The 14,253-nt window shown below is 39.4% G+C and overlaps 3 protein-coding genes and 1 non-coding gene across 4 annotated transcripts; all 4 read right to left on the bottom strand.

The window, feature by feature from the left end:
- Positions 1-954: 954 nt before the first annotated feature.
- Positions 955-4,596, bottom strand: LOC120014903 (translocase of chloroplast 159, chloroplastic-like). The gene has a single exon (XM_038867019.1). The coding sequence runs from the start codon at positions 4,320-4,322 to the stop codon at positions 1,197-1,199; it is 3,126 nt and encodes a 1,041-aa protein (XP_038722947.1). The 5' UTR covers positions 4,323-4,596; the 3' UTR covers positions 955-1,196.
- Positions 4,597-5,544: 948 nt separating this feature from the next.
- Positions 5,545-5,738, bottom strand: LOC120015815. The gene has a single exon (XR_005471830.1). It is a non-coding gene; the product is annotated as a U2 spliceosomal RNA (small nuclear RNA).
- A 652-nt stretch (positions 5,739-6,390) lies between these two features.
- On the bottom strand, positions 6,391-8,392 carry LOC120015370 (TOG array regulator of axonemal microtubules protein 1). Its single transcript, XM_038867772.1, has 5 exons — positions 8,079-8,392; positions 7,853-7,959; positions 7,598-7,745; positions 7,313-7,507; positions 6,391-7,222 (listed from the first exon to the last, which is right to left on the bottom strand). Exons 1-5 carry the CDS (start codon positions 8,277-8,279, stop codon positions 6,992-6,994), a joined length of 882 nt encoding a protein of 293 aa, XP_038723700.1. The 5' UTR covers positions 8,280-8,392; the 3' UTR covers positions 6,391-6,991.
- Positions 8,393-9,103: 711 nt separating this feature from the next.
- LOC120015226 (pentatricopeptide repeat-containing protein At3g06920) lies at positions 9,104-13,998 on the bottom strand. Its single transcript, XM_038867529.1, has 4 exons — positions 13,816-13,998; positions 13,491-13,690; positions 10,261-13,076; positions 9,104-9,775 (listed from the first exon to the last, which is right to left on the bottom strand). The coding sequence occupies exons 2-3, from the start codon at positions 13,513-13,515 to the stop codon at positions 10,417-10,419; spliced, it is 2,685 nt and encodes an 894-aa protein (XP_038723457.1). The 5' UTR covers positions 13,516-13,690; positions 13,816-13,998; the 3' UTR covers positions 9,104-9,775; positions 10,261-10,416.
- Between the last annotated feature and the right edge of the window lie 255 nt (positions 13,999-14,253).

Below are 14,253 nucleotides of genomic sequence, written 5' to 3' on the forward strand. Positions count from 1 at the left end.
TTAAGTACAAATTTAAATACAAATAGTCAAATACCATACTCGTTCTTCCCCTTCTTTTTGTTTTCTGTTTTCTTTTTTTTTTTTTCCGGAACCACCCAGTCCAGTATATAAATAAGATTGAACCGAACCGAAATCCATACGAGTCAAAATGGGACTCGTAACCCCTTCCCATAATTAAGCCTAAAATCCACAAGATCAAGAAAACCCTAAGGAAATACCCTTAGTTGATTCGAACTCCAACCTTAACAACCAAAACCTTGAGATATAAGATATTGTTCTGTGGTTCTTTTGTTGATGGTGCTAAAGTTGAAGATCAATCACAAGTTCGAAATTTTATGGGAACTCGTGGAACATGAGTCGTTGTTCATATGATGAAAAGGGAAAACTTTGGATTGATTTCAAGTAAATTAGGGTTTAGACTTCATCACGGTAGTCCTAAATCCTAATTACAGACTGGTCCGATATTAAATTTTTAACCCGATTATGATTGGTAAATCATTTGAGATTTAATATATATGTTAGTTTTCAAATATTGTATTAAATATTAGCATATATGCTCTTTGGTTGAATTTTTGATGATAAGATTTTATTTGGTTTGGTAAGCAATTCAAGTAGCATATAGTTTATACAGATACATTCCAGTATTCCACTGCATGCAAACAACACATACAGTTTGAGCACATCGGCAGTGTAAAGCAATGAGTGGTTTGGTGCTCTGTTTTCATTCGTGAAGAAATCTGGCCTGCTAATATGAAGCAAACAACCAGTAAACAAAACACTTGGACTGCAGTTCAATCCTCATTGACTTCAAAGCCACATAGGGTGTATTTTTAAACCCCCCGACAGCTGCTGCAAATAATCTCACAAGAACTACCAACTCAATATCTGCAAACTCCAAGGATTCGTTTCGGGCTTTGCTTCATACATGGTTTAGGAGATTCATGTAGAAATTCATTTCAAGCTTGCTTCCCATAGCATCAGCACCTGTTATTCAGTTCATTCTCAGAAGGTACAGTTACTAACTAGAACAACAAAACAAACCAAAAACACTCATAAAGCATAATCTGCAGCTTTCATTCACCATGCTTTATGGTTATTCACTAGCTTTTGCTGCAAGTTTACATTCTAAAACAGGGAAACTAGAACATAATTACACATGAAAACAGTGCCTGACCTAGCATGTTAGATATCTTTGTTCAAGATCCAGAAAACATACTCCTAAAGATAGACACTGCAATGGGAAGGATACCAAGGACGATGATTTGGAACTGTTCCAAGCTACTAACTTTCACTGTGATCTTCCCACTTTGATTATTGTTCAACCCAACTCGGACAGCCATTTTAGAACTCCTTCCAATAGAAAACCGAGACTGCAAATTGGCCACTTGATAATCATACTCCTCAAAATAAACTTTTATTTGCTCCTTATCGAGATTTGGGACCATAGATTTCCTCAGAGGCTTAAATGGAGGAAGACGGTCATACTCATCCTCACCGTCTTCATCAGAATCTGATAAACCAGCCACCCCTGTATGCGAGATAATAACTTCACCACCCTGATCTGTGGAGAGCTTTGGATGAGGCCAGGACTGCAAAAGAGAAGACACCAAGTGGGGTAAATGTAGGGGACGGAGTCCAAACCCAAAACGCTTCCGGGGATTAAGAGTGTCTTGCCGCTTCAACAGAGAACTCGCTTCAGATAAAATTTTCAATGAGTAGCATAAAAGTAGTAACTGGGGTCTCCAACATTCTCCGTTGGGAAGTACACTCTCACCATTTCCGTTCTTGAAGTAGGTGGGATGGTTCTCAACGAGAGACACCTGATGCATAATATTAGGATTCATCAGAAAGAGATCACCAACAGCTTGGCTGATTGCCTGCTTTACAAGAGTTGACCTTTTAGTAACAAAAGCATCAAAGCTTAAGGGTGACTCAGATGGTCCATCAGGCACAGGAGCAGAAGTAGCATGAGTTAGAGTGACAATGGCCTTTTTCCATATTGATGAACCAATAGAATTGGTAAGTGATTTTAGCAGTGGCAAGTCACCAGGATCTCTTACACAAGCATCTAGGCGATCAACATATAGGACAACATCTGGAGGAAACTTCTTTATATACTTCTTTGTAGATGCTAACATTTTCCGGTTAATAGATTCTTCCCTTGCAGAGGATCTAAGCCCAGGAGTGTCGAGGATTCTGATCTTGACTCCATCTATCATTCCGACAATCTCTTTTAGCTTGGTTGTGGCAGGAGCAAACGCATCTGTCATAACTTTCTGCTCGCCAAAAATGGAATTAATGGTCGCACTCTTTCCCACTCCAGTTTTCCCAAGAACCAGAATGTTCAAAGAAATACCTAGATCATCTTTACCCTCGCCTTCAAGCTCTGTGGCCATCCTCTTGGCAGATTCAAGGTCAAATGTCTGGCTCAAGTTTGCTCCTATAGCTAAAGTAAGCTTATCTAATTCATATACAACCATGGGATCTTCATGAGAAAGACCAAGTCTCCAGACAAGCCTCAAGAATCTCACTGTAATAAGTTGTATCTCCTCAATCCTCTTCTTTTCCTCTTCGCTCACATGTTTCTTAGAAACATAATCAATCGTACTGTGTGGTGGAGTTGATCTTCCAGATTGAAATGAGGCACTTGAACCAGCAGGGCCCTCAAGAGAGATTACTTCAGGACCATCAGCTGTAACGCCACCATTATACATTTCAGCATTTTTCACTGCTTTCAAAATGGCATCCAGTGTAGCAGATACAAGTAACTCTTTTCCTTCAACATCCTCATACATGTTTACTTCTTCCTCAGCATCTAGCCCATCAATTATACCTGAATCATACTGACAACCCTCTGGATCTAGTAGACAAGTGGAGACTTCTGTTTGTCCCACTTCCTTTGTGTCTTGCAAGGTTGTTTTAGAGGTTGCAGAAATCAACTCCTCCATATACTCATCAGAAAGTACACCTTCCTTTCCCACTATTTTGCCTGAACTGTGGTTTTCTTTCAGTCCACATTCTGTTTTTGCCTCATGGCTTATGTCAGAGATTGGTGTGACAAACTCCACAGGGCTGGAAACACCGTTCAGCGCATCTTCCAGAGTCTTGCACTCCACAACTTCATGCAACTCACCATTTTCCTGAGTTTGATTTGGTCTGGAAACTTCAAATACATCCATCTTTATTTCATTCCCCTCGGTAACAACGTCTAAGGATTCAGCTTCACTGGCATCATCCAACTCGATTCCCAAAAGAGAATGTTCCACACCATTACTCATAACTATAGCATTCTGTTCCTTCACATGGGTGGCACTAGCACAACCTTCAAACAGTTCTGATTCAACAATTTGCCTGGATGGGTGATTGTTGATATCAGACCATGTAATTTCAATCTCATTTCTATCCATACAATTCAGATCATTCCGTTCATGCTCCATATTTTCAAGTTCTCTGCATTCTTTAACAGCAAAACAAGCATCCTCTTTGATTTTCAAATTTTCCTCCAGAACATCTTCCTTACCCCCTTGTTGAGAATAATCTTCAGGAAAACCAACAGTATTCTCAGAACCCACGACTCCATTATGCACTTCAACAAAGTTGCCAGAAATCACACCATCAGCAACCTTCATGGATAAATCCCCCTCAGATTGGATAGTAAAAGAAGAATCTTTCAGCTCCATTGGCTCGTCTTCTGCTACTTTTTCGACCTCCAACGCCTTAACTCTAGCAGAAGCATCAATTCCTTCTTTAACCACAAAATCAGGAACTTTAATGACATCCTCCACTTCACTCAAAATCTCCTCATCACCCAACAACTCATCAAATTCTTCATCCATTGACAAGTGCGCAATTGGCATAGCCAACTTCGGATTCGGATTATCCAAAACAGGGCTACATCCATCAATAACAGCACTCCTTCCATCCTCCTCCTCTTCTGTATCATTCTCCGACCAATTCTCATCAGGGTCCGCCACAAAAGGCCTAGAAATATCATACCTAGCATAAACACCACTCTCCTCCACAGTTTCTTCATCTGGGTCTCCAACAAAATGCCTCTCTGAGGCTGTTTCAAACCCCTCCTCTCCACTCGCAAAACCCTCGGACTCAATTTGAAACCCACTACCACTACTATAGCTGCTACTAATATCACTATCCCCAGTCTTATAACCATCTGACTCAAAACCAGATTCATCGTCATCAAGAGTAATAGGAGCTCGGATAGGAAGAGAACCTGTAGACGCAGATGACGGTGGACTGGAGATGATTATCACATCTGGGTTTGGTTTGGAATCAAAAAGGGACACACGAGGCGTAGAGTCCATGGATTCCAACTCGTTGAATTCCTTCTCCTTTACTACTACTTTTTTCCCCCCAATAATCAGATAAAAACACAAACACCCCGATGTCAAAACCAGAGTGTGAAGACTTCAGGTGCCACGATAATCATCATAGAACAAGATTTTGCGGCTGGGAGTGGAACTGCGTAGAAGATACTGGTAGGGTTTTGGAGAGCCACCCACAAGGCATGGGAGTTGGAGATAAAAAATTAATAATAATATAATCGTATTGGACATTTTTCCTGGTAAAATGAGACAATTTTGGTGTTTGATGTTGTCGTGTTCTTTGTGGGATTTTACGATTTTGTTTTAAATTGATTTTTAATGATTCGTCTGTGACCGTCTGTTTGCCGTCGTTTACAAAAGCCCTAGGCTGAGCTCACATGGCGGCTGTTTGTGGTTTGACCCTCTTTTTTTTTTTTTTTTCTTTTCCCCTTTTTTTTAATCTGAAATTAGTTTAAACGACAAAAAAAAAAAGAGTTCTTATCTTTTCTTTTTAAACTATTCTGAGTTATTTTGATCAAACAACAATCAGAATTCTGAGTTATTTGATCAACCACAATTGAAATTTGTAACATGGGTAGATGGGTCGGAATACAGATGAAGATGGACATATGTTTCAACATAATGTATTGTATATTTTATTTCAAGAATTGATAAAGTCGTGATCATTTACTTAAGTACTTACTTTCCCTCTTTCACGAGATTAGATTATGAGATCAAGTGAGAGCATTGAAATTTGATCACGAGATTAGATTATGAGATCAAGTGAGAGCATTGAAATTTGATTCTAAATATTTTCTTCGGGTTACGTACATTTATACGATCAATAAACATAATATTATTTCTGAAAGGTACTTCGAACGATCTTTAGAGATAACAACAATAATTCGACTTTTGAGCAATTGACTTAATTTACTATGATTCCGAGACAATTGAAATTTGATTGCTAATTATATTATCAAACTTGAATATTCTTATCACTGTCGAGTGAACGGCAAAGAAATTAAATAAGAAAACATTTAGAAATTATAAAATAATATCACTAATCAACGTTTTAAGTTAGCACCCTAGGCCCAACATCGCTCCGGGCTCCAAAGGAAGAAACCCCAACATACCCATTATAAGCTAAGCCCAAGCCCATTTGGAAAAATCAAACCGGCCTTTCTACGGCCAATTAGAAGTCCAATGTTACGACTGGTTCTTGGAGGGGTGCGCCACGCCCGAGCAGTAGTGCAACGCTCGGGCGACGCGTGAAGCCCCAGTAGCAAGCTACTGTGATGGGCTTCCCCCTTTAAAAATTAATTTAATATCATGTGGGCCGATGGCCCTCGTATCAGGTATTAAACTGATAAGAACAGATACTACACTTGATCTTAGCCAAAAGGCCGAGAAAGGTATGAGTTGAAAGTGGGCTTCTTTCCGGTTTTAAAGCTCTTTTCCCTTTGCCTCTTTTCGTGTTTCTACGATGTGGGATTTTGAAACAAAACAAGACTCTTGCTTTTGCTTTTGCTTTTGCTTATGCGGCCTCCTACAACACACTAATACCAAACCTCAACCACTCTGAACTGATTCATGTCCAGTGACCACCGATCGAAACTGGACGAGTGCTGATAATCTGAGCATGCCACGTAAAATCCATTCAATAAAAGATGTAAGAAAGTGTTTATGCCATGCCATGTATATGGGAGGTTGAAACTGAGTGTCTGATATTGTTGTGAAGAAGGTGATGATTTGTTGTGAAGAAGGGCCAACTCAAACTTTATGCTGGGCGACCAGTTGTTGAAGTTGAGATGGCTTTGCGCTCTTTGGTTGATCAAAATCAATGTGATTCTTTGCCAAGCACGAATTAGGATTGGAAGATTGAGAACTGAGCGTGGCTTGTTATTCCTCTTTTCCCTTGTAAGGAAACCAGGCCAACTTCACATAATTCTAGGTAAAGATACGGATCTTTCTTATATTTTTTGGTATGTGTAAACAAAATTCATCAATGCAGCGTTTGGTAAGTGTAAGTTTTGAGTATAGGAAGCATGTTATTTCTATCAACCCTGAGTTTTGTAACAAAATGAAGAGTACCTTAATCTGTTTATTGAAAATGGACTTTGGAGGCAATGACTCAAATCATAAAAAACGGGTAAATACCACTTTTGACCACTGAAAGATGACACATGTTTCAAAATTGGTCATTGACTCTCAAATTGTGTCAATTTAATCATTGAAAGTTCAATTTGTTTCAAATCAGTCACCCAGGTAGAAATTACCCAATTTCGATCAGTCAACCTACCTGCGTGGCAGTTGACCGTTAACCACTGTTGTAGTTCCGTCTGTCATGTGAGCAATTTTTAACAGTGATTAACGGTCAACCTGCCATGCAAGCAGGTTGACTGACCGAAATTAAGCAATTTCTGTCCGGATGACTGATTTGGAACAAATTGAACTTTTGATGGTTAAATTGGCACAATTTGAGAGTCAGGGGTCAATTTGAAACACGGACCATATTTCAGTGACCAAAAGTAGTATTAACCCCATAAAAAACCAGACCCTAAATTTTATTACATTTCAGATATACTTATGCTGCTCATGACACTCATGACAACACCACTGCTTCAACTACTCCAGTGGCTGCAGCTACTCACATGACCCTGCTCCTTCTATCAGGGAGAGATTAGTTTGATCATGGACTGAGCATGAATAGGCTGTAAATTAGACTGGCAAAAGCTTTGCCATGACTCCAGCTTCTGCTCTTCATTTCCGGTTATCGCCTCATACACCGACATCCCAATTCTTCGCGCGGCTTCCCTTGCCTCTGGTAGTTTATCATTCAACAAATCTACAGCCATTTGAACTAGGGAGACCAACCCAAATTCCTTCATATCTTCCAGCCCCTGAAATTGAACCCACAAATTATCATTCAGAGTGACTATTTGAAGTCACAAACAATGTCAAATGGTTTCCATCATAGAGAGTATATTTACCATATTGGGGACACAATTGGAGATGGAAGCAGCAGCTTTGGCTCTGACCCTGAGGTTACGATGGCTAACATACCCCTTTAGCCTAAGAAGAAGAGGCAGAGGAGTCATTGATTTCACCATCACATTCAGTGCTCTGTCCGCTTCTTCACATACAAAACGTTTGTCTTGAGAAGCTTTGAGTAGCAGCTGCAGAAGCTGTGAGAAAACAAATACAAAGAAAACCCATCAAATGAGCAATTGCAAATTGAGTCCTACTGAGATGTTAGAAATCAGAAACCTCCCTACCAAGGCATCAAACGCATCAGTTGCGGTAGAGTCAAGTAACTTGTCACCAAATGCGCTGAATATGTCGGAGGAAGCCATGATAGATGTCTTGCACAAAGCACTTCTTGGGTTCTTCATGGACTTCACCAAAATCACCACCACTTTGTCTCTAATAAATACATTCAGATCAAATGCTATCAAACACCGTATCCAAAATGGCAGAAACATCCAAGCGTTGAAAAGGCGTTAAGAGATTAAAGAAGGAAAATTTCTTACAGGGAAGGGAGTAATAAAGATGAGTGATATAGCGTGAATTGCCTAGCAGTATTAAGGGATTCACAGACTTTTGTCCAGTCCTTTGATTCTAATTCTTCAATTAATCCCTGGAAAATAAAAATATATATGTAAAACATAAGAAATTAAGAAAAGAAGCCAAATCGAATTGAACAATTGATTGAACGCTACGACACTGGAAGAGGAGAACCCAAGCACAGGAACTTACTTGTAACTTGGATTCAGGGTCTGCGATGGCTTTGAGGCTCTCTGTGGGGATATAATCAATTGTGGCTTCAGTTGATATCGGCAATGGAACCTTGTTTTCATCGTTTACACCATTCTCTGGTTGCTTTACAATAACTTTTGCTTGCTTTTTGGGTCTATCAGGAGTTATTGGAAGAGCATTGTCAATGGCTCTTAACGCCATTCTGTGATGATTGAATAAACACGGAGAAGATAGAGAGAAAGAACCCGTAAGATTGGGTTTGAATAGCCTGATTCAAAGAGGTTTTTGATGCGAACAGAGGAAAGAATAAGGTTTGTTTGGCTTTTCAAATTTTAAATTTGTAGATAGTTGAAAGGCCAGAGTGCCGTTAGCTTATCGGCAATAACGGTCATATTTCTAAAGTTGGCAGATTTTTCAACCGTTGGTAATCTTTGCTGTCACGAACGATAAGTTCAAAATATAAATTGATTCGTGGCTTTTATGTTTAAACTTCAAACAAAAGCGGGCTCAACAAATATGTCCAAGCCCGGCCCAAATATTGGCGGGCTCAACAGATACGTCCAACTAATCCGTATTCTATCTGAGTTTTGCAGACCCAGTTGGAATTAGGCCCGTTAGCAGATATACAGTTCTGCAGCAATAGCAGAGTTGCCGCAAAAGGAAAATCTTTCAACCAAACGCTAAAACCTCCCAAAACTTTGAAATTTCTTACAAGAATGTGAGCAAATTTGGAGTAAATTTGTTGCACTCACGGGATATATGGCTAAAAGTTACAAATCCCATAGAAAGAGCAATCTTCTCAACAACATCCATAATATGACCAAGTTGGTCCGAGTCCGACCAAGTTGGTAGGACTCATGCGTTCAACACAATAAATGGAAGAGTATGTTTCAACATAAATATCTTGAAAACCGGATTCACTATAAATCTGCAAGCTCCGGAACACAACCATAGCCTCAACAATGATCGGCTTAAACGGCAATGCTATTTAACTGAGGTTACTTTTACAAAGCAACAAACTTGCATGAACAGTATTTAATAGAGGCACTATTATTTGAGGAAATCAAATTTGGTGAAGAAAACATTCCAATTAGGGCTATATAATAGAGAGCAACATATAGGCACTTCTTATTACAACCTTACACCTTATTGCATGGCAGTAAATGATAATTAAGCTTCAAAGAAGTTACTGGTACTTAATTAAAAATATGCAGAAAGATTGTTACAAAAAGTCGGGCACCTTGGTCTTGTGACTCTTATACAAAACACCTGCAAAACAGAAAGTTTGTGTTCTGTCTCGGTTGCATTCAGAAGTGAAGTTTGCATTTTCTCCAGCAAGATAGGCCCAGAATGAGGACTGCCTCTACCGCAGCAAAAAAAGGTTGTGTGTCTTCTTCACCAATAATTTTCAAGGTTATCACCGATCACCCAACCATTCAATTTTACACTCATGGAAACATTCACCTCATGATAATGCTATGAATTGATACCACCTTTCTCAGACCAAAATTCGCATGCAAACATAGCATCCTGTAATCCAAGAGATGAAAGGGGGACCAAAAAACCGAATTTCTGGTTCTTGAAGCAAATTGATGATGGGTGGGCCACAAGAACACAATTGTTGCAAGCTCTTTGCTTGAAGTGGTCACATACTCACATTTGTTTGTGCATGGTACAATTTCTTGCATGGCTTGTGCCTGCAGCCATGAAGCATCTAGTCAGTTATAACTTACAAGTACTTCAAAAATAGTCATATAACATGAGCATAATCTCTATAAATTAACAAAGCAAAATGAAGAAAACATCAACGGTGCACCCACACCTACTCCCAACCCAAAAGAGAGTGGAAAAAAAAAACACCAGTAGCAGAAAGAAATTTTAAAAAAAAATATTATTATCAAGAAGAATACAGCCATTTACCACGTTTTATAATATTTTTTCCAATCCACAAGGAAAATTACAATATTAGCAGTATTCATTCATACGCAAAAAACTTACCGACACAAACAATGAGTTTCCCATTGCCTCAGTCAGGCCACATAAACAAACCCAAAGAATCGTCAAACATTAAGGAAAAAGAGCAATCGCTTATGAAGCGCGGACCCTCCTCAGCTAAATTGCATGCAAAAACTTACTTGCAAGTTGCAAATCCTACAACTTAATAATTAAGATGAGGAAATACCTTTACAATAGCATCTTAAACCAACTGAGGAAGTGAGTAGAGAAACCATCCATTATGGCGCATTACTCATCAGCAGCATGAGAAAACACTTTATGGCAGCCAATGTTCGTCAGAGACAACACAACTCTCTTTAGTAATTAAATGAAACAAAAAATACTACCAATGCCTTGCAGCATGTTGAGATTTTGCCATTTCTCTCAAGACAGCCCCAACAATTGCTGCCTGCTCAAGACATTCAGCCTTATGCAGAGCATCTAAAAGAACGACGCAGGTTTTGGTATGAATATCACAACCTTTCGACCGAGTTTCCTCAAAAAGTTTATATGCATCCAGTGCCTGATTCATATTGCTTAACCCTTCTATCAGTGCATTATAACAAGCTGAATCAGGTACACCTCCGTTTGCTTTAAATCTATGAAATAGCTCATGAGCCTCTGAAATGTTCCCAGCTCTTGCAAGCCCCGAGATCATGGTAGTGTATGTGATGACATTGGGTTTTAACCCTTGCTTTTGCATCTCTTGCAAGAACACAAATGCTTTGTTAAATTTTCTAACCCCGCAGAGACCATTTATGAGAATGCTATAAGTTATATGATTTGGAGAGCATTTCAAGTCTTTCATGGACTGAAAGCAGACAAGCACTTCATTGATTTCCTCTGCTTTCACCAGTGCATCAAACAAGCAGTTCCAAGTGTACACATTGGGCGTCAAACCTTTCTGCATCATCTCTTCCATGATTAGATATGCTTCATCAATTCTGCCCACTTTCCCAAAACCGTCAATAAGACTACCATAGATAACTACATTTAGCTCAAGGCCATTTGATTTTGCTTCCTCAAAAAGCATGTATGCTTCATCAAGCCTGTCAATCTTAGCAAGCCCATCAATAACTGAACCATAGGTGACAAGGGTTGGTTGATGACCTTTTGTCCTCATTTCATCCAGTAGCTGATATGCCTTGTTCACCTTGCCCGATTTGCAGAAACCATTGATTACAGCATTGTAAGCACGGGTGTCCAGAACACAGCCCTGGTCCTTCATTGCATAGAACAACTCATAAGTTTCATGAGAAAAACCAGCTTTCACAAGGCCGTGAATTAGTATTGAGTAGCTTTTCACATCTGGAACAAATCCTCTAGCCTTTATTTCCTCAAATAGAGCCCTACCTTTCTCAACTTCTCCCGCTTTGAAAACACAATCCATGTATGTATTAAGGAGCATCAGATCAGGAGAACAACCAAAGCTAATCATTTCTCTGTATATCTTGTGACCATCCTCCTTCCTGCCCCGCTTGAAGAAGTTCATAATAAGCGATGTATACACAACAGCATTTGGAATCTGATCAGAATCTAACATCTTTTCATAAAGCCTATAGGCATCATCTACTCTACCGTGTTTGCCCAAGCCATCAATAAGAGAACAATAAGTAAAGTCATTTGGGGCACACACTCTGTGATCCATTCCTTCAAATATAGCACAAGCTTCACCAAGTTTTTGAGCTTTACAAAGTCTATCGACCATGATATTTACAGTAACGATATTAGGATACAAGCCAGCTTCTTTCATGGCATCCCGAACCTGCAAAGCAGAATCGAGGTTTCCTGCTTTACAAAGCATGTCTATCAGTATATTATAGGTCGAAAGATTGGGCATTGCATCTTTCTTCATCTCCTCGAAGACCCTCAATGCTTCCTCCACTTTCCCCTTCTTCCCAAGACAAGTCAGAATGCAATTATAAGCAACTACACTTGGAATGCTACCCTTCCCTTTCTGTCTCTCGAGTAAACGGTATGCTTCATCAAACTTTCCAGCTGAGCCATAACCCATAATCATGGTGTTATAAGCATATGCACATGGGACTTTTCTGTTTTGCTCCATCTGTTCAAAGATTTCCACAGCCTCATCCAGCCTACCAGCTTTCCAAAGAACCCCAATCATGCTTGTATAAGTCACATCATCAGGCATTAAACCTTGTGCTTTCATCTCGTGAAAAAACTTCCAGGCCATGTCTAACTTTCCTACCTTGCCAAAGCAGTCTATACAAACATTATAAAGAACAATATCAGCATCAAAAGAATTGCTCTTCATCTCATCCAACAGAGAAAGAGCAGCATCAAGTCGGCCCTCCTTGGCAAATGCACCAATAAGAGTCGTAAATATATGGACAGTTACTTCGTAACCTAGCTCCTGCATTTGATGAAAGAGAGTGAGCATGAGATCAGATTCATGAGCTTCAGACAAAGCACCAATCAGGGTTGTGTACGCCGAAAAAGCAGGGCGGAATTTGAACTTCCTCATGATTTCTATGACATTGAAGGCTTCTCTCAAATTACGTGACTTGATACAGCTAACAACTAACTCGATAGATGTGCTATTAGATGGCCCAAACCCGGCAAGACTCATTTCTCCGATAATTTGTTCCAAACAATCAATGTTTCTTGTTCGAGCCATTATCATAAGCAGGGAATTATAAGCATCAGGAGGATGTGGTTGGTCTATTATTCTCTCAGCCCACCGAAAATAATTTACTGCTATGTTAACATCCTTCAGCCTCCTTAAAACTCCAATCACTATATCTGGCATAGGTTTTTCATCAAGCATGGATAGAGCATTCTCAATGGCAGGTCCCCAAGGACCAGTGTCCAACACACAGCAGACTTTATCTACAACTTGTCTTACACCCCAACTATTTGCTGAATTACCTTGATTAGAGTCAACTTTCACATCCACTTCAGAGTAAGGCCCATTAGACAAAGATGTTAACTTTTTACGAGCGAAAATGCAACAGAACTTAAGGTCATAGTGTGATATTAATCCTGAAGCACAAAAAGGATAAAGAACAGTAATTAGATTTTCAATTAGTGCCCAGGATGGAGGAAGAAAGTAAAGAAATCAAATGCAAAGTCATATTATGGATGCATAACCATAAAATCTTGGGCTTGAAATGACATGGTGCCAAATGATCACCAAAATAAAAATGGATGCCCACTAGTTCGGCAAATAAACACAAATATTATATTTTCAACTTGACAATGGTAAAATTAACCGTCTGACGATCTTCGGAAAGAACCAGAAGAGAGATGGAACATCGTGTCAGGTAGAGAATTCTTTATGATTTATATGTTAACAAAGCAGTAAGCTCTTTCCAGATATGAAGAAACAAGTGATTAAGAACTCCTTTCAGGATGAAATGATTTTGAAGTGTTTGAAAACTTCGCAAGTAAAGTCACCTGGGTTCCTCAAGCACATCTTCATTGAGAAGCAACTATTCCCTCTCCCAAAACTACATTGAGAAGTTAACAGTATAAACCATACTGATAAGCTTAGTATCTTCTCCGATGGTCCGTTGGCGTCTTCTTCTCTCAGGCGAGATACTTGTATCTAATGGGATTATAGATCTTACCAAGTGTAGAGACCTTCATAATAGTTCCTAGTAGACAAAAAGAAAGAGATTTAAGTATCAAATTACTCTTTTGTTGCCACTCCAAAAAGTATCAAAGAAAGTCTCTTGGTTTGGAAATCATCTAAGTAAATAAGGTTGTGGCCGTTTCTTACCGGAAGAAGGTGGTTGTCCGGTGACCGGAGGTAGCAGGCAGGGTGGCTGCAGTTGAAAAATTATGGTGATGGTGGGGAAGAGGGCCACGGCTGCACAGGGAATTGAGGAGAAAATAACAAAGGAAGAAAAGAGAGTGAGGGAGGGGTCCGGTCGTGCATTGTAAATTTAGGTTTTGATTTTATTTTTATTTTTTTAACGATCTCCTTCCTCTCTTTATGTTGAGAAAACTTGAGATCGCATTTGACCTATCTTGAGGGGCTTCCAGTGTCGGCCTTGTGGGCCTGGGCTGATAGGTCTTAGGCTTGTGGGCAGATATGATTGGAAAGCTTTAATCACACTTTAATCACACCTCAAATTTCATCAAACATACCCCTTGTTAAAGTTACACTTAAAATTTCAAAATTTTTATAAAAACACCAAAAATACATGAAATCTCA

This window comes from Tripterygium wilfordii, chromosome 14 (assembly GCF_013401445.1).
Source record: "Tripterygium wilfordii isolate XIE 37 chromosome 14, ASM1340144v1, whole genome shotgun sequence".
NCBI lineage: Eukaryota > Viridiplantae > Streptophyta > Magnoliopsida > Celastrales > Celastraceae > Tripterygium > Tripterygium wilfordii.

What these genes read in the sequence shown, in the direction of transcription:
- LOC120015226 (XM_038867529.1), bottom strand. Translation starts at nt 13,515, where the DNA reads ATGAAGATGTGCTTGAGGAACCCAG. An exon ending in GATGTGCTTGAGGAACCCAG is followed by an intron (nt 13,077 to 13,490) that starts GTGACTTTACTT and finishes TTTGTGCTTCAG; the next exon opens with GATTAATATCACACTATGAC.
- LOC120014903 (XM_038867019.1), bottom strand. Translation starts at nt 4,322, where the DNA reads ATGGACTCTACGCCTCGTGTGTCCCTTTTTGATTCCAAACCAAACCCA.
- LOC120015370 (XM_038867772.1), bottom strand. Translation starts at nt 8,279, where the DNA reads ATGGCGTTAAGAGCCATTGACAATGCTCTTCCAATAACTCCTGATAGA. An exon ending in ACCCTGAATCCAAGTTACAA is followed by an intron (nt 7,960 to 8,078) that starts GTAAGTTCCTGT and finishes TTTATTTTCCAG; the next exon opens with GGATTAATTGAAGAATTAGA. An exon ending in CCAATTGTGTCCCCAATATG is followed by an intron (nt 7,223 to 7,312) that starts GTAAATATACTC and finishes GTTCAATTTCAG; the next exon opens with GGGCTGGAAGATATGAAGGA.